Here is an 18,875-nt window from a genome sequence, read left to right as displayed (position 1 = left end):
TCCCTTATGGGGTATCCAAGAGCCCATATAGAGTCCTTACGTAGGTTCCCTATTGGTAGGAGAAAATAACAGAGGCCAACCAGAGAATACAGTATCGAGAAGCAAAGCAGCTAGTAAGCTTGATCTTTATTGATCTGTTGCAACAAGGTGCTCCCCTCACCACAAGCAGGGGGGAGGAGGAACCCAGAACAATGGGGCCTTATATATAGACTTTCGAAATTGCCACCCTGTAGATCAAGACCACCCCCAGAAACATCATACATACATCACAGAAGGGCTGAAATCTGATTGCTTTGTTTACCTCCTGTCTGCCAGGTTACCTGTTTAATGGTCACTTGATTGGTTTGCCTGGGGAGCCTGGCCAGTCTTTTGTAATGATAAATACTTAGTTCCTGGGCCAGGTCACAGGCTCACACCCTATTCATATCTGAAATGTGCCCTTAAGACAGGATTTGTGAAGGAAAAATACAATGGGGAGGTTTCCCACTTTGACCTTGCAGAGAAATAATTGAGGTCAATTTGTTCAGGACTTTTTTTCTGTGGAGTTTTCAAACATGTGGTTTATATATTTATGTACGTGTTTGCTTGGTACATTTATGAACATTTATTACATATCTAAGACCTTAAAATTGCAGAATAAAGGAAGGAGTCCAGCCACCAACCGGAGCAAATAGCTGTGGACCAAAGTTTATTGCGCGACAGGTTCAAAGAGGAATTTTGAACCCCGAGGACGGGGTGACAAGGACTTTTAAAAGTTTCCCACCATATCCCAGAACACAGTTCGTACGGGATCATTGCTACATCACCGACATGTCACAAAAGGGGAGAGGTAGGCAAGGGTTACACTAGTTTAACCTTGGCAAACATGTCCAGACAAGTCCTTGGTACAAGATTAGCATAAGCAGACATGTCAGGGCAAGACCCAGGTATAAGATGAGCAGAGGCAAACACCTCTGAAGTCCCACCACCCAAAGTGCAATAGAACTTCCTTTGCATGTCTGAACCCCTTGGCAAGTCTGGTGATGGGATTAGGCTTTCCTTGGCCAACAATCAGCTCAGCGATTGTCACCTCTGGGCACGTCCTGGGGTAGGAGGTGTACACGTTCTCACGCTTGGGGAATTGTCAGGGAAAAGAGTCGTTTTTCCCCAAGGGCAAAATAGTGTTGAAATGGAGGAAACTGGCAAAGGAGTTGATTTTATATGATTGTTAAAGCTAGGTAACTTCCCTGAGCTGTCAAGTCGAAAGGATATGGAGAAGGGCCTTAGCTCAGTTTGCATGCAGAAGGTCCCGGGTTCAGTCCCTGCCATTTCCAGGTAGGGCTGGGAATCTGCCCTGCCTGAAACCCCGGAGAGCTATGCCCGTAGGCAATGCTGAGCTAAATGGACCCATCAGTCTGACTCTCTTCCTATGCTTGTTAACGGAAAAATCTGAGGGCTCCCTTGGACAAAAACAAAGACACCAACCAGGATAACTTGGAGCAAAACAGCAGCCTGTGGGCTTGGCCTTTATTGAACTGTTGCAACAGGGTGCTCCCCTCACTTGCAGGAGAGAGGAAGGGCTCAGAAAAATGGTGTGCAAGGTCTTATAAAGACTTTTGAAATTGCCACCCTGTAGATCAAGACCACCCCTGAAACATCATACATACATCACAGAAAGGAGGGGTTGAGGGAGGGGTTGCGGTGGTAACCTGAGTGTCCTGTCACTCAGTTTGCAGTTTCCTGCCCCCAGAGGGAAGAGCTGGTTATTGTCCTTTGTTCCAGTCCCTGCTGAATCCATTCCCATATGCAAGTTCTTTGTGATCTTGATGGTCTTCTGTCTAGGACCATCAGGGTTGGCATAGCAACTGGGCAGGGCTCCTGTGTATGTGCTGGTATGCTCAAGGATTATGGCTGGCCTGTATCAAACCTTCCCCATTTTGTAGTTCTTCCTTAATGAAGTAAAATAAAAGTGGAACAGTGCAAATCCCATGTATGGTTGATTTTCTATGAATTTATAACAGAAGCGCAGCGTATGTAGTGTGTGAGCGTGAGTGTTTGTGAAGTTTGTACAAACTGAATGATTTGGGGGGTTTTCCTGCTACATGCTCCTATTTTAAACCAGCTGTTTGCTCAAAACCATGAGACCTGGGATCTTTATTCATGGGGGTAGAGACCATAGCTGCTGCCAGCCAGTGCAGACCGTGCTGGGATAGGAGACAGAGAGGCCGGCTGGCCTGTTCCGGGTTTTTGCATCTCATCTGCAGCCTGTGCCCCAATTTCTCTGCCCAAATTAATTTGCCAGTCAAATTCCCCCGACATGAAGCGGCCGGCCTCACCTGCTTTGTACTCGAGGCTGATAAAGAACCTCCTCTGTCTCTCTCTCTCTTCAGACGTCTTCTGTTCCTTCCAGCCCCCCATCCGATTGGGGGTCTGCATCCCTAGGAGGCCCCGCTGACCCAACGCCCCGTGGCAGAGCCAAAATGACTGACAATTCAGACTCCCGGGAGTCGGACAACAACAGCTGGGTGATTGCCGGCTCGGAGGTGAGCGGGAGCAGAAAGCAAACTGGGGAGAGGGGTGAAGGCTCTGTGGGGCAGGGGCAAGACATCAGGGGTGGGGCAGCATAATGAACTCCTCAAAAGCCCTCTCCTCGTAGGCTTTTGGGTCTCCCAGGCCTGACCTCTTGTGAGGACACTATTTGGGGTCAGTGGTGGGCCCTAGAACCTGCTTCTTTTCTCTGTGGGAGGGGGGTAGGGAAACCTGCAGCCCTCCAGGGTTTTAGGGGCTGGAGTGGCTATCCTCCTGGACTGTTGTCCTTGTTGCCTGGGGCTGATGGAAGATGTCCCATCCCTGAAGTTGGCAGTGAGGTTTGAAGGGGGTGGGCAACCTCAGGCTTGGTGGGCGGCCTCAAACCACGCCCACTCTCCCCAGGCCACACCCATCTTTCCAGGCCACACCCTCTCCCCTCAGGCCACGCCCCTCTTCCCAGGAAACGTCCTTCTTTGCTAGGCCACGCCCATCTTTCCAGGCCACACCCTCTCCCCTCAGGCCACACCCCTCTTTCCAGGAAACATCCTTCTTCCCTAGGCCACGCCCATCTTTCCAGGCCACACCCTCTCCCCTCAGGCCACGCCCCTCACCAGCGTTGCTTCGTTCCCTCTTGAGGGGGTGGAATGCTCCTTTGGATGGATGATTGAGGGGGGTTATTAACTGGCCTACTATACACAGAAAGGGACGTGGGTGGCGCTGTGGGTTAAACCACAGAGCCTAGGGCTTGCCGATCAGAAGGTCGGCGGTTCAAATCCCCGTGACGGGGTGAGCTCCCATTTCTTGGTGGTCCCTGCTCCTGCCAACCTAGCAGTTCGAAAGCACGTCAAAGTGCAAGTAGATAAATAGGTACCGCTCTGGCGGGAAGGTAAACGGCATTTCCGTGCGCTGCTCTGGTTCACCAGAAGCGTCTTAGTCCTGCTGGCCACATGACCCGGAAGCTGTACGCTGGCTCCCTTGGCCAGTAAAGCGAGATGAGCGCCGCATCCCCAGAGTCAGTCACGACTGGACCTAACGGTCAGGGGTCCCTTTACCTTTACCGATACTGTACACAGGTCACATTTGCACCAGTTGCTCTGCCCATTTTGCCTCTGGCCCCACCCACTTGGGACGTGCTGCCCCTCAGAAGGCAAGGAGATGCAGCCAACTGAAGCTGGAGCCTTCCGTAGGCAGAGGAGATACTGAGCTACGATCCCTTCCATTCTTCACCAGGCTGCATCTCACTCGCCATCACCTACTCTTTGGCCCACAGGACCGTTTCCCCCTAAGCCACGCCCACTGGCTCCAGGCAAGGTGTCATATGTGGGGCAGGTGCCCAGGTGACCCCAAAGAGACAGTCGGGAGCTCAAAGCAGGTCATCTTTTCCCACTTCCGCCAGGCAGTTGATGGACAAGAGAGGGACCCCTGTGCCTTTCTCCTGCAGCACCAAGTGGCTGCCCTTGGAAACCCCTGCAGAAATTGAGCTTGCCCCTTCTCATTTTAGCACCTGGCAACCAGGTGGCCAGCAAGCCCTTGCGGGAGCTCCTTGTGATGGACTTTGGTAGGTGGGCAGGGGCAGTCTACCTGTATTATTATTATTATTATTATTATTATTATTATTATTATTATTATTCCACTCTCCACCCTAAGGTCCCAGGGTGGGTTGCAACATTAAAGCACAATATTACAAACAATTTTAAACAACTTACAGTCAGGAAAATAAGGTGGGTTCTAAAAATATGCACCTCAAAGGTGCACCTCAAATATAATGATCAACCATGGGCAGTTGAATTCATCCTGCACGCCTGGGTATTTTGCTTTAAAAAAATAAATAAATCTCTATTTCAGATACTTTATCACAGCTGTTTTCTTCTTCTTTTTCTGTATCCAATGATAAATAAATAAAAACCGTTACAAAAACACACACACAACCATCATGATTGACAGGTGGGTTGCCCCACTCACCTGCCAAAGTTGGCCCACAGGGGTGGGGCCAGGTAAAGATCCTCCCCCATCCCACTCTAGGAGAAAAAGGGGAAATTTTGTGACCTCTATTTTCGACGTGTTTTGCCCCTCCAGGCTCTACCTGTAGAAGACCTTGGGTTGGAAACGCAGGCTGGGTCTGAGCCGGCCCAGGAAGAGACGCAAGGTATGTAGCAATGGACGAGGCCCAACCCTTAGCTGCCTTCCATGCCCTTTCCTAACCCCACCTGGCATATCCTGATCGCCTCTGTTGCTTTGCAATCCTCTGCATGATATTGAAAGCTGGACTTCAGTCTATAATGGGGAAGCTGCTTTGCATATGGGGTCCGGCTCACCCCACTGCTCTGAGGGAGGGAAGCATATTATCAGTGATGGAGGATACCTGGTATTTTCATCAGACCCTGTTTTGGTTACAGTGTGTGTGTGTGTGTGTGTGTGTGTGTGTGTGTGTGTGTGTGTGAGAATCCCAGGCATGAGAACTGAATGCGGCCCTTCTAGCCCTCTTACTCTCTGGCCCTTGGAACTTTCTCCAGGCCACACCCCCTTTCTCCAGGCCTTACCCCCTTTCTCCAGGCCACACCCCTTTTCTCCAGGCCCCGCCCTTCACCAGTCCTTCTTTGCACCTTCCTTGGGTGTTTTTGCCTGGCTGAAATGTGTCCTTGAACCCTGACACCCCTTGCTCCGTCCAGGTTTGCTTCTGGCCCTGCCAACTCTTGGCATGCCCCTCCCCTAAGTTGCCCAGAAGGGATTGCGGGCCTCTCTCTTTGAAAATGGTTCCCCACCCTGGATCATAGCTGTCAACTTTCAGATTTGAAAATAAGGGATCGGCAGCCTCGAAAATAAGGGATCAGCAGCCTCACCTATCCCGGGGACAGTCTATGGGATATCTAACAATCTGGGATAGCAGCGGGAAATGGCGCTGTAATAAGGGAATTTCCTGCAAAAAAGGTTGACAGCTATACCCTGGATGCAGATGAACATAATAAACGCATTCGTTTACTAGCTTTAACACAGGCATCTTTTTGGACAGCTCCTCTCGACGAGAGCAAAACCCTCATCGACCGCCCTGATGCAGATGGCGCCAGTCAGAAGGTAGAGCATTTGCATAATTCTCTGCATGTACTGTATTTTTCGCCCTATAGGACGCACTTTTCCCCCTCCAAAAATGAAGGAGAAATGTGTGTGCGTCCTATGGGGCGAATACAGGCTTTCGCTGAAGCCTGGAGAGCGAGACGGGTCAGTGCACACTGAGCCCTCTCGCCCTCCAGACTTCAGGAAGCTATCCGCAAACCTTGGGAGCACGCAGGAGTTCCTGCCGGGCTCCCACGGCTTGCGGAGAGCTGCCTCTATCCCGAAGCATGGGCGCGCTGAGTAGTCGCGCCCGGGCTTTGGGTAGCTCTGCGCAAGCCGCGGGAGGGTTCCCACAGCTTGTGGAGAGCAGCCTGTTCTGGGGGCTTTCCCCGCCCCAGCCCTGCGCCTGGGGGGGAAATAATTTTTTTTCTTTATTTCCCCCCCAAAAAACTAGGTGCGCCCTATGGTGCGAAAAATACGGTATATGAGATTTCTCCAACTTTGGGGCTTTGTTCCTCTTTGAACTCAATTCCATTTGGCAATTAGCCAAACAATCCACACAGGGCCTCTTCTGTTGGGGCCTGCTGTGGCCACAGATGCACCCCGGAGGTAAGGCAGCGGGCGGCAGTAGTCCAAGCGCCCACATCGAAAATTTTGTGGGTGCCCAGGCACCCAGGGCCTCCTGGAATTGGCGGCAGTGCTTTGGACATGTAAATGGCGGTAATTGGCCAACGAAAGCCATTACTGTACAAAGAAACTGATCTGACCAAATTTTGCACGATGGCTCCTCTTACCTGGATACAGTTGGGCACCATTTTGTTTTTCATTGGTTTTCACATATTACATCACAATACAGATGTACCAAAGCCAACACCATTTCTTTCCCATCCCCCTATACATTTATATTTCCTCAATCCATCATATTCTTCTTTTCTCCTTTCCTCCCACTTCCTTCCGCCCCCACTCGATTTGCTCCACATTATAAAATTTAAAATCATCTTTGCATTCTACAACCTTCTCAAATCATCTATATATTCTTATTATCTTTCCTTACTAATTTTTCTTCCACCCAGTACTTCACATTTTAATCTAGGCATATTAGCATATCTTTTTTTGAGGAATATTTTGGTTGGGCACCATTTTGAAGCAAGATGGCAGACTGAACCTTTTAAAGCTGCACCAATTTTTTTTGTATCTTAGAACTCTCAAGCAACAGTGGATATGAGGTTGCTAGGAAGTAGGCACACACACACACACATTCACAATTTGAGAACAATGCCAATTTTACAAGCATCCTTATCTCTCTCTTGCGATCCAGGGTCCTGAGGTGGTGGTGGACCCCAGTTGTGAAGAAACCCCCACAGTAGTCAAGACCCCAGAGCCCATCCTGTCGCATGCAAAGGAGGCCAGCACCTGCGAGGCTGAGGAAGGATCTGTGCCTGTCCCACAGGGAACTGTCTTCATCCACAAAGCAGGTGACTGAATGCCATCAGCATAGGCAGTTCTTTGTGGAATAATGCGGAGGCCTTTGGCAGATCTCTGCCCCAAGCAGCCTACACATCTACATTTTGGCTGCCGGAAGAAGCAATAGAGGAAGTCCAGAGGGCAAGGAAACAGAGCACAAATGCAAGCAATTGCATGAGTTTTAGGCTTCATGTTAGTGTCTGGACAGGTGTGCTTAAGGACTTAGGTGGGGCAGAGATTCTTGTCGGGTTTGAGGGCCGCATTTCTTTGTGGGCAGCTTTCAGGGGGCCACATTCTAAAGGTAAAGGGACACCTGACCATTAGGTCCAGTCGCGGACGACTCTGGGGTTGCGGCACTCATCTCGCTTTATTGGCTGAGGGAGCCAGTGTACAGCTTCCGGGTCATGTGCCCAGCAGGACTAAGCCGCTTCTGGGAAACCAGAGCAGCACATGGAAACGCCGTTTACCTTCCCGCTGGAGTGGTACCTATTTATCTACTTGCACTTTGAGGTGCTTTTGAACTACTAGGTTGGCAGGAGCAGGGACTGAGCAACGGGAGCTCACCCTGTCGCGGGGATTTGAACCGCCGACCTTCTGATCAGCAAGCCCTAGGCTCTGTGGTTTAACCCACAGCGCCACCCGCGTCCCACATTCTAGTGGTGGACATATCCAGGAGGCAACAGTAGGTGGAACAGCAGACGAAACCTTAGCTCTGTAGGGTCGCCAAAGACTCTTGCTTACAGATGTTCACTCGCTTTCACTTCATCCTGACAAGCTGAAGGTATTCTTGCAGTTCAAGAGCAGATTCTAATTGAGGAGGATGTGGAGCAGAAACCGTGAGGTTCAGAGGTATTTTCTACCTTTATGTTGAATTTCCATAAAGAGAGCTCAGGGTTCAGGAGCAAAGAGGGTGACTCACCACCTCTCCAGGCAACCTGTAAAAGCTTCTTTGCTTGGTTGCCTGGAGCAATTTCACCCTCGCCATAGGCGAGCGGCCACAGGTGAGTCTGTTTTCTCCAGCTGACGCAATATTTTGGTCCTCATTTCTTGCCCTCTTCTTTCCTCTCCTATCCCATCCCAGGCCCTCTGGGGGAGGAGGAAGGGAACAATTCCAGCAGTGGGGAAGAAGCGTCCAAGGAGCGTGACGTTGAAGGCCTGCGCAGGCGAAAGGGTCGGGATGCGCCTGCCATTCTGCCGGGGGCCGGCAGAGATCGAGGCGCGGAGGCCTTCGAGGGCGACGACGGTGGCCTTCCCAGGACAAAATGGCTGTTTGGGTTCCTCGCCCTCCTGGGTTTAGCCTTGTTGGCATCCTTGGGTAAGCGGTGGCCTTGCTTGGTGGGGCTAACTCTGCTAGCTGTTCCCTCTGGGATGGGCCTGTGACAGTCTTAATAATAATAATAATAGCAATAATTTATTATTTATACCTCGCCCATCTGGCAGAGTTTCCCCAGCCACACTGGGCGGCTCCCAATCAAGTATTAAAAACAATACAGCGTTAAATATTAAAAACTTCCCTGAACAGGGCTGTCTTCAGATGTCTTTTAAAGATAGGATAGCTACTTATTTTCTTCACATCTGAAGGGAGGGTGTTCCACAGGGTGGGCGCCACTACCGAGAAGGCCCTCTGTCTGGTTCCCTGTAACCTTACTTCTCACAATGAGGGAACCGCCAGAAGGCCCTCGGCGCTGGATCTCAGTGTCCGGGCTGAACAATGGGGTGGAGACGCTCCTTCAGGTATACAGGATCGAGGCCGTTTAGGGCTTGAAAGGTCAGCACCAACACTTTGAATTGTGCTCAGAAATGTGCTGGGAGCCAATGCAGGTCTTTCAAGACCAGTGTTATGTAGTCCCGGCGGCCACTCCCAGTCACCAGTCTAGCTGCCGCATTCTGGATTAATTGCAGTTTCCGGGTCACCTTCAAAGGTAGCCCCTCTGTGTTAACCTTTTTGCAAACCACGGTGAGGGCTTTTTTAAAACAATCAAATAGGCGTAGACATTTCATGAAATAAGTAATAATAAAGCCTCTTTGACTCTCTCTACAGGGGTCATATTTGACCAAGATGATGGTAAGTCTTGTTTTAACTCCCTTTCCGCACCAGTGGGGAGCCACAACAGAAAAAAAACCCCCACTATTTTGCCGGCTTAGAAAGAGTCTCTATAACATATAGAATAAGAGAACAAGAAGAACATACATTTAAAGAAGATTGGGGAATGTTTCCTGAATATATGGGGCGGGGTATTGTGTACGTTTGAAAACGTTGGCAGCATTTAGTTAAATTCAACAGGGTAAATAAGTTCTGATGGGTGTAATAATGGAATGCTGAATTGTTTAGTTTATGTAAAATATGCAGGGATTTATGATATGCAGAATGAACCATGGAAGGGGAAGAAGGGAAGTCATTGATATTTTAAAGATGTTTAAATGAATATTCTGAATTTGTAAAAGAGAAAATTTAATTATATATATGTGTGTGTGTGTGTGTGTTTATATATATGAATATGAAAGAGGCTCTTAATTTTTTCAGCTCTCCCCTTTTTCTCCTTTACATCCTCCCCCCCCCACCCCGGCTGTCTCCTACAGGCCCAGTGGACATTTTCAGCACCTGGTCAAGCTCAGACAGTGAAGAGCCCCTTCCTGGCTCTGTTGGGGTGGTGAGTCTTTTTATCTCTGTGCTGACGCAAGAGGGAACAGGGCATTTCCTGCTTGGAGTTCTGGAGAGCAGCTGCCAGTCTGTGCAGACAATACTGGGTCTGGGTCAGCATATAGAATCTTCTTGCTGCCCAGCCAAAGATTCCAGCCAATGGGATGCCTTGGGAGGGTCAGGAGGTGGAGCCATGTGGGTACCTCAGGGACCAACACTTGGCTGCAATGTTCAAATCCTGATGTTTAATAATAATAATAATAATAATAATAATAATAATAATAATAATAATTTATGTATACCCTGCCCATCTGGTTGGGTTTCCCCAGCCACTCTGGGCGGCTTCCAACAAAGTACAATGGTACCTCAGGTTAAGTACTTAATTCGCTCCGGAGGTCTGTTCTTAACCTGAAACTGTTCTTAACCTGAGACACCACTTTAGCTAATGGGGCCTCCCGCTGCCACCGTGCCACCAGAGCACGATTTCTGTTCTCATCCTGAAGCAAAGTTCTTTACCCGAGGTACTATTTCTGGGTTAGCGGAGTCTGTAACCTGAAGCATATGTAACCTGAAGCGTATGTAACCCGAGGTACCACCGTAGTTGTTTATTGCCTTGACATCTGGTGGGAAGTCGTTCCACAGGGCTGGTGCCACTACTGAGAAGGCCCTCTGCATGGTTCCCTGTAGCTTTGCTTCTCGCAGTCAGGAAACTGCCAGAAGGCCCTTGGAGCCGGACCTCAGTGTCCAGGCTAGACAGTGGGGGTGGAGATGCTCCATCAGGTATACAGGACTGAGGCCGTTTAGGGCTTTCAAGGTCAGCACCAACACTTTGAATTGTGCTCGGAAACGTACTGGGAGCCAACAAGGCTGCGGCTCACTCTGACTCCCCACCCCACCCCAGCAGGATTGGCCAGCTTCGCCCCCACGGGAACCCCCGGTTGGCGAGGAGCTTCAGAGAGCCAAGGAAGCGGTGATGTCATCAGATGGTGACCGCCAGAGCCTGGATGCCATGGGACTCTTGCTAGACAAGCTGGCCAAGGAGAATCAAGACATCCGGCTTATGCAAGCGGAACTGCAGGTGGCTGGAGGGTCTGGGGGGAGCGAAGGAGGGCAGAACAGTTCCTTTGCATGCAGAAGGTCCACGGTTCAATCCCCAGGCGTATCTCTGAGTAGAAGGGGGAATGTCCCCCACTTGAAATCCTGGAGAGATGCTGCCAGTTGGTGGAGACAGTAAAAAGTTAGGTAAAAGGTGGAGCTGTGGTCTGAACCACTGAGCCTCTTGGGCTTGCCAATCAGAAGGTCGGCGGTTCAAATCCCCGCGACGGGGTGAGCTCCCATTGCTCTGTCCCAGCTCTGCCAACCTAGCAGTTCAAAAGCACACCTGTGCAAGTAGATAAATAGCTACCATTGTGGCGGGAAGGTAAACAGCTTTCCCCTGCGCTCTGGTTTCCGTCACGGTGTTCTGTTGCGCCAGAAGCGGTTTAGTCATGCTGGCCACATGACCTGGAAAGCTGTCTGTGGACAAACGCCGGCTCCCTTGACTTGAAAGCGAGATGGGCGCCACAACCCCATAGTCACCTTTGACTGCACTTAACCATCCAGGGGTCCTTTACCTTTACCTTAATAAGTTAGGACCTAATTCTTTTCTCTCATAACAGTAGAATTTGTTCCCCCTCCCCATTCATAACATTTTCATTAAGTATCCCACAATATTTCAAAGCATTTATCATTACATACAAATCTTTTTTTAAACACACGTTTCTTTTTGACTTCCCCCCTCCTTTCCTGATGTTTGATTTTTATTCCTTTTCATTAGCTGTTTTATAGCAGATGCATATTTATTATCTAAGCCCCTCTACCGTTAAATCTTTCAGTAATCCACTGCTTATTATTTCAAATCCTTCATATATTGGTGATAATTTGATAGATAATCCATCAGTGGTTTTCATTGCTTCTTAAATACTTATGCTAGGGTTGCCATATTTCAAAAAGTGAAAATCAGCGCACAAAAGTTGTCTAGCATTTCTTTTTCTTGGCCAAAGTTGTTAAATGACACTGCCGACATGGGCTGCCATACGTCCAGATTTTCCCAGACTTTTTTTTAGTGATTTCCTCCTGGGCGCTGCTTCCTAGTGCAGTATTCTGGCTATGTCTGGCAAATTCTGGACATATGGCAACCCTGCCTTATGTCCTCTTAACCCAGCTGTCAATTTCACCATTTCAGCATATTCCAGCAGTTTCATAAGTCGTTCCTCCTTAGTTGGTCATCCCTAACAGTAGAATTTGCAGACATCCGGAGTAGCTGAAGGATTGAAAGTTCAGGATGGATAAAAGTACTTTGTCACGCAGCACAGCAGAACTGTGGAACTCACTGCCACAGGAGGCAGGCAGTGACGGCCGCCAACTTGGGTGGCTTTAAAAAAGGACTGGACAAATTTGGAGAGGTAAATAAGGCCTTCAATGACTCCATGGTTGGAGGTACCGATATTTCTGAATAACGGTTGCTGGAAACCACAGAAGGGGAGAAGGTTCTCGTGCCTGGGGTCCTCCTTGCAGGTTCCCCATAGTTATCTGGTTGGGGGCTGTGAGAATGGAACTCGAAATTATAGGGACAGAACTACCTAAATTGTATAGAAGTCCCAGCAAAGGAAGAATGGATACAAAAACTTATGGAATATGGAGAAATGGCGAAACTCACCGGAAGAATAAGAAATCAAGATAGCAAACTTTTTATAAAAGAATAGAAATGGTTTATTGAATATTTACAGATAAATTGCAAACAGATAAAAACATTGGCAGGGTTATTGTAATAACCTGCAGTTTTGTATTTAAATTAGATAATTAAATGAGTAAATTAAATGAATTTGGATACGCAGAAGATATGAAAAAATAAATTTAAGGAACCGCAGAAAGAGCGGGAAGGAAGTCAAACTTTGAAATGTTAAAATGATTGTAAAATTAATGAAATGCATAAATTTGAAAAAGTATAAATAAAAACTTTAAATAAATAAATAAAAAGAATAGAATGTGGGACTAGGTGGGCGTTTTTAACAACAGCAACAATGACAAAATAACTCCTTTCTGTCCTGAATTTTACTGCTGAAAGGAATGCTCCACAAACAGTTTTTGGAGCACGGCCCTTAATAATTATTCTGGGTTCCTCGGTCTGGTGATGTTTTGTCACTTGCATCCTGGGATCGGGGTTTCCACTTGCGTCTTTGCTCCAGCGAACAAACACATCTCTATTTTCCTTTCCTTTTGGAAAACCGCAGGCCCAGAAGGAGGAACTGCAGCTGCTACTGCGCAAGACGGAAGGCGAGGCGCTGGACTTCACCTCTCAGCGGCAGAATTTGGCCGCCGAGAACTCCAGGCTGGCAGAGGCGCTGAAGCGGGAGACGGCTTCCCTCCTCGCCACGCGAGCTGAGCTCCATCTTTTGCGGGAGAAGCTGGCCGAGGTGGGCGACTCCAAATCCCAACCGCGCCCGGAAAAGCTGCCCTCGCAGGACCGCCAGCGGGAAAAGGCAGAGAGGCCCGAGGCCGAAATCCGCCGCCTGCGCTCCTTGCTGGCGTCGGTGCGACGGGACCTGGGGAGAGCCTTCCAGAAAGTTCCACCCGGCAACGTGTCCGAAGGGCTCCGGAAGGAACTGGACGGCGTGGAGCGAAGGGTGGCCCAGGAGCTGGAGGGGGCAGAAGAAGGGGCCAAGCCGTCCTGGAAAGATGCCCACAAAGCCAAGCGAGGCAAGGAGAGGGCCTGGCACAGGAAGCACGACAGCCACGAGGAGCACAAGCCCACGCACCACGGCGAAGGCCCGGAGAAGGAACACCGTCCTCCGTACAAGGCTCTCAAGATGGCCAACGACGGGCCGCACCGTCCCAGGAAGCACCAGGGGCCGCGAGACGCCAAGCCGGCCAAAGACGGGGAGCACCGAAAGGCCAAGAAGCCCACTGAGCCCGGTGCATTGTGGGAAGCGCTGGCCAAGCACCCGTACCGGCCTCCTCAGGGCTGCGCCGGCGTTGGTGAGTGCGCCCGGCAGGAAGGGTTGGAGCCAGTGCAGAAGCCGCGCTTCTTGCCCATGCTCCAGAGCTACCTGGCTGGGCTGGGCTGGGCCGAGCACTACGGAGGACTAGTGGCCGCCCTCGAGGGCTACTTTGGGAGCGACGGGGCCTTTGCCCACGACCGCCTGAGCTTCGTGGAGCTCCTAGATGAGGTTGAGGACGCGCTGGAGGACCTGGCGGAACAGCTGGGGGGCAGCGAAGAGGAAGCGGATAATTTCGAGGAGGTGATCCTGAGGCAGCTGGGGGCAGCCCCTGCGGGCAGGTGAGATAGCCTGCGAGATTGTGGGTGTGGGAGACTGTCTAGGGCAGGGGTCAGCAAACTTTTTCAGCAGGGGGCCGGTCCACTGTCCCTCAGACCTTGTGGGGGGCCGAACTATATTTTGGTGGGGGAAATCAATTCCTATGCTGCACAAATCACCCAGAGATGCATTTTAAAGAAAAGCACACATTCTACTCATGTAAAAACATCAGGCAGGCCCCACAAATAACCCAGAGATGATGATGAAGAAGAAGAGTTTGGATTTGATATCCCGCTTTATCACTACCCTAAGGAGTCTCAAAGCGGCTAACCTTCTCCTTTCCCTTCCTGCCCCACAACAAACACTCTGTGAGGTGAGTGGGGCTGAGAGACTTCAGAGAAGTGTGACTAGCCCAAGGTCACCCAGCAGCTGCATGTGGAGGAGCGGAGACTCGAACCCGGTTCACCAGATTACGAGTCCTCCGCTCTTAACCACTACACCACCACTCATGTAAAAACACGCTGATTCCCAGACCGTCCGAGGGGCGGATTTAGAAAGCGATTGGGCCGGATTTGGCCCCCAGGCCTTAGTTTGCCTACCGATGCTCTAGGGGCTTTAAATGTATGGTTTGAATGCGGTCCCACTGAGCTTCGTGACCAGGTGGGGGATTTGAACCCAGGTCCCCCAGGTCCTACTGCGACGCTTTAACCGCTTATGCCGCCACTGGTTCTCACATTTATTCCTTCACCTAGCTAAGCTAGGTGATTCCACAGGGCACAGTGATGGCCCCCGACCTAGATGTCTTTCAGAGACAAATTCATGGAGGAGATTATTAGCCACAATGGCTGTAATCTTCCTCCACAGTCTCAGGCAGTCCTGCTTTTGAATAACAACGACTGGAAACCACCGGAGGGGAGAGTTGCTCTTCTTGTGTGTGGGTCGTTCTTGTGGGTTTCCCATGGGGGCATCTGGGGAGCCGCTGTGAGAACAGGATACTGGACTAGACGGGCCATTGGCCTGATCCGGAAGGCTCTTCCTATTTTCCTATTTATACGGTATGTTTTCCCCATGTCATACGTGGCTCTGAGACGTTCCTGGTTGTGGGGAGCGAGAAGGGGAAGCAGATTGCCACTGGTGTGCTCGGCACCTGCGTGGCTCAATGTTACTGTAGATAGTTATGCAAATAAGGGATCAAAAGTGACATTCAGTGATTGGATAGTTTTAGAATATTGTTACAGTTACGTTGTACTGGAGCTCTATATAAGCAGGCTGACTGAACCCTTCAGTTCAGTTCTGTTCTGGCCTGTGAATAAACAAGAGCTGTTTGAAGAATCGCTGTGTCGTCTGATATGCTCACCCACAACTTAACACTCAATGTTATCAGCCTTAACCTTATTGCCTTCTCCCCAGATTCGCACAGCGAGACAGCAGTGCCCAGCGCCACCCGAAAGAGAGGAACCCCGAGGGACATGGGCGCAAGAACGGGCGAGAGAGCACCAGCTGGCCCCATGGCTAGGATGGCGGGACCCGCCAGTATTAATCTGGCTCAGGGTGGGAGGGTAAAGGAGTTGGGCCTATCAAGGATTACTTGATGTCCCGGTGGAGGGGTTGGTACCGTTACTCTTTGGCAGGGAAGGAAAGTGTTTTATCAACATGCCAAGTTCTGATGTGTGGGGTCACCCAGATACATTGTCCCCCCCCCCCAAGTCCACTCAGAGCCCTCTGTCATCACCCGCCCCACCCCAAGTTTGCTTCCACTCAGTAATGACCATTAGTTGAGGTGTTTGGACGGATTATCGTCAGGAAAGCAATCCTTTTTCACCCCATGTCCCCTCCTGTTGAGAGAGATCTTTCCTGGGGGTGGGTGAGGGTCTCCCACCCAGATCCAGGGGGTCCTGGCTCACTTCTCTTTCGGCTCGGGATAAGTACAGTGGTACCTCGGGTTAAGAACTTAATTCGTTCTGGAGGTCCGTTCTTAACCTGAAACTGTTCTTAACCTGAGGTACCACTTTAGCTACTGGGGCCTGCCGCCGCGCGATTTCTGTTCTCATCCTGAAGCAAAGTTCTTAACCCGAGGTACTATTTCTGGGTTAGCCGAGTCTGTAACCTGAAGCAGCTGTAACCTGAAGCAGCTGTAACCCGAGGTACCACTGTAATTATGTCAAAGGAAAAATGGATTGGAACCCCAAATTAGAAAGCGAGATTTTGCTTCTCAGAACGGGATGCCGTGACCTTGCTGTTCTGCCTTCTAAACTCTGAAATTCTCGCAAAATTCTCATCCTCCTCTCTAATTAGGAATGGTGAAAATGGGGATATCATTTCCTCACCTGGTGGGGGTGGGGAAGGGTTTAGTCACTGGGGGGGGGGGGATGGCTTGTTTTCCTTCTTCCCCACCCCACAATCACCCCCTCCCTACTCCCTCACAATTTCTTGCACTGTGAGTGTGTCGGAAACCAAATAAAGGCACTGATTGTTCCTTTCTTTCCAAGGTTGTCTCTGAGTAAGTGGCCCATTGAAGGCCGTAAGGTGGATGTGGTGAGGGAGTGGGGGGGGGTGTGATGCTGGCAGGGTAGAAATGTCCTTCCAACAACATATCCTCTTTTTGTTTTGCCATGGCAACAGCTTTCGGTCATTTGCTGTTGTTGTTTTTTCAATGCAAGGACACCTGCTAAGAATATTGTTGTGAATCTTCCGGCCTGTGCGTCTGAGTAATTCCTGAGTTTGAGGAAAGGACCACTGCTGAGTCGTCAACCCCCTGCTTTGCTGGAAGAAGGTCCCTAATTCAATTCCATGTAGCACTGGGTGAGGGGAAATCCTGGGTGGCTGCTGCCGGTCAGTGTAGACAACGCCAGGCTAGATGCACCAAACCACTGACACAGCTCCATGTGTTCATGCCCCTGCTCATACTCTCCTCTCTTTCCCAACAATGCATGCAGGATACTGGCTCATTGAAGTGTGTGTAAAGGAGGAATTGTATCTCTGAGCATAAGCAAAGTGCTTTCCCACGTCCAGTATCTTTGGGATAGCTAGGGTTGCCATATGCCTGGAATTTCCCAGACATGTCCGGCGAAATTAGTGTCCAGGGGGAATTTTGAAAAATGGGCAAAATGTCCAGGCGATTCCCCCCACCAACTTTTGTATTCTGATTTTCAGTTCTTGAAATATGGCGATCCTAGATTAGCATCTGACTTGCAAGACGGGTGCGCCAACTCCCATTGCAAAGCTGGAATCACACTTGTTGTTGTTTAGTCGTTTAGTCGTGTCCGACTCTTCGTGACCCCCTGGACCAGAGCACGCCAGGCACTCCTGCCTTCCACTGCCTCCCGCAGTTTGGTCAAACTCATGCTGGTAGCTTCGAGAACACTGTCCCACCATCTCGTCCTCTGTCATCCCCTTCTCCTTGGGCCCTCCATCTTTCCCAACATCAGGGTCTTTTCCAGGGAGTCTTCTCTTCTCACGAGGTGGCCAAAGTATTGGAGCCTCAGCTTCAGGATCTGTCCTTCCAGTGAGCACTCAGGGCTGATTTCCTTCAGAATGGAGAGGTTTGATCTACTTGCAGTCCATGGGGCTCTCAAGAGTCTCCTCCAGCACCGTAATTCAAAAGCATCCATTCTTCGGCGATCAGCCTTCTTTATGGTCCAGCTCTCACTTCCATACATCACTATTGGGAAAACCACACTAAGAGGTCGCAAATCCCACCGTTAAGAATGTGCTGCCCGCCTTTGCCATGTATCAATGGATGGGTGAGCCTCAAAGACAGATGGATTTACAAGGGATCTTCAACCTTCATTCCTCTTTTTGTCACTCAGCAACACACAACTGGTCCTCCAGCCATCCACCCTACCATAGAGTTGTCTACGTTTTTGGCTAGATGGGCCCCTGCTAGGTTTGGGTGGGTTTGATGACCTTGAGAGCAGGAGTATCCGGCCAGAGCTGGGATGTCATTGTTGCAAGACTAAGAAGCGATTTTTCACATCAGTTGCGCCCAAGTTGCTGAATGTGCTGTTGGAATTGAGGAAACGGAATGACTCCATTGTGGCAGAAGCTTTTTTTAAGCCACACGTTCTTCACAACTGATGGAGATTGACTGGTGCGAGAGATCGCAGTGCCCACTCCAGCGGAGGCTGGTTCACTAGGGCAGATGGGGCAGGGCTCCGAAAACCCTCACTTGCCTTTCTTCTTAACTTACAACCAGTCCATCTGCTTCTTCCTCCTTCGTCTCCATGTTGCCCTTGTAGAAGGCAGCAGTGAGGAGGATCATGGGGAAACAGGAACTAGAAATGGATGGCTCTGCCTGCCATTGGGCTCTCTGGCGCCACCTTCTGTTGGGCTCCCTGCCTTTCGCCCAATTATCCCCAAATGGGCACCTGTGACCACTGGCCCCTTGCTTAGATAAGTTGTTTTTTTTTAAAGGTGAATTCATTAAGAGGAGAGTTCTGTCAATGGATATTAGCCATGACAGGTGGAACTTGTGACAGGAATGGGGGGCTCTTGTTTAAGAGGCTGGCCAACCATGCCCACTTCCTGGGTACTCCATTGCATCTGCCAACTCCACATCAGTTATTATTCCGTTACTAGAGCAGGGGTTTTTTTTTTGGGGAGGGAGGGCTCCCCCTCTTTAGAGTTTCCCTTCCAAAATACTTTGCTTTGTACCTTAAGCCGGCAGAACTATTTGTGTGTGTCTGTACTCACCTGCAGTTTACATATTCAAACCTAGCTTCTAATCTGAATTTTTTTAATGTTACTATTTCTTTTGGACCATCCTTGGTAAGTTACTCCCTCACTTTCTCTCAAGGACTATCTTCTAATACTAATAAGCATACATCACTCATTTTTTAATGGGCATGCTTATTACACTTTCTCAAATTAAGAGTGAAATCTAAAATACTTTAAATTCAGTAGAATTGTTTTGATAT

General features: G+C 49.8%; 1 protein-coding gene and 1 long non-coding RNA gene across 5 annotated transcripts in view; one reads left to right on the top strand and one right to left on the bottom strand.

The window, feature by feature from the left end:
- The first annotated feature begins 2,346 nt into the window (after positions 1-2,346).
- PBXIP1 (PBX homeobox interacting protein 1) lies at positions 2,347-16,447 on the top strand. Of its 4 annotated transcripts, none has more exons than XM_081891499.1 (10): positions 2,347-2,522; positions 4,585-4,654; positions 5,519-5,580; positions 6,878-7,034; positions 8,105-8,338; positions 9,065-9,088; positions 9,604-9,674; positions 10,566-10,742; positions 12,937-13,982; positions 15,370-16,447. In XM_081891499.1, the coding sequence occupies exons 1-10, from the start codon at positions 2,460-2,462 to the stop codon at positions 15,473-15,475; spliced, it is 2,010 nt and encodes a 669-aa protein (XP_081747625.1). In that variant the 5' UTR covers positions 2,347-2,459; the 3' UTR covers positions 15,476-16,447. The 4 variants fall into 4 exon arrangements, with proteins under 4 accessions (XP_081747625.1, XP_081747624.1, XP_081747623.1 ...); XM_081891498.1 differs by having other exon boundaries at positions 5,492-5,580; positions 10,569-10,742; XM_081891497.1 differs by having other exon boundaries at positions 5,492-5,580.
- Positions 10,755-18,875, bottom strand: part of LOC309358758 — a 141,686-nt gene continuing 133,565 nt past the window's right edge. Inside the window, exon 3 of the long non-coding RNA XR_014163562.1 lies at positions 10,755-11,025. This is a non-coding gene — a long non-coding RNA (uncharacterized lncRNA). The remainder of the gene's footprint in view (positions 11,026-18,875) is intronic.

Source organism: Podarcis melisellensis, assembly GCF_964234715.1.
Source record: "Podarcis melisellensis genome assembly, chromosome: 16".
NCBI lineage: Eukaryota > Metazoa > Chordata > Lepidosauria > Squamata > Lacertidae > Podarcis > Podarcis melisellensis.
The sequence above is the reverse complement of the archived record's forward strand: the minus strand, read 5'-3'. Positions and strand labels throughout refer to the sequence as shown.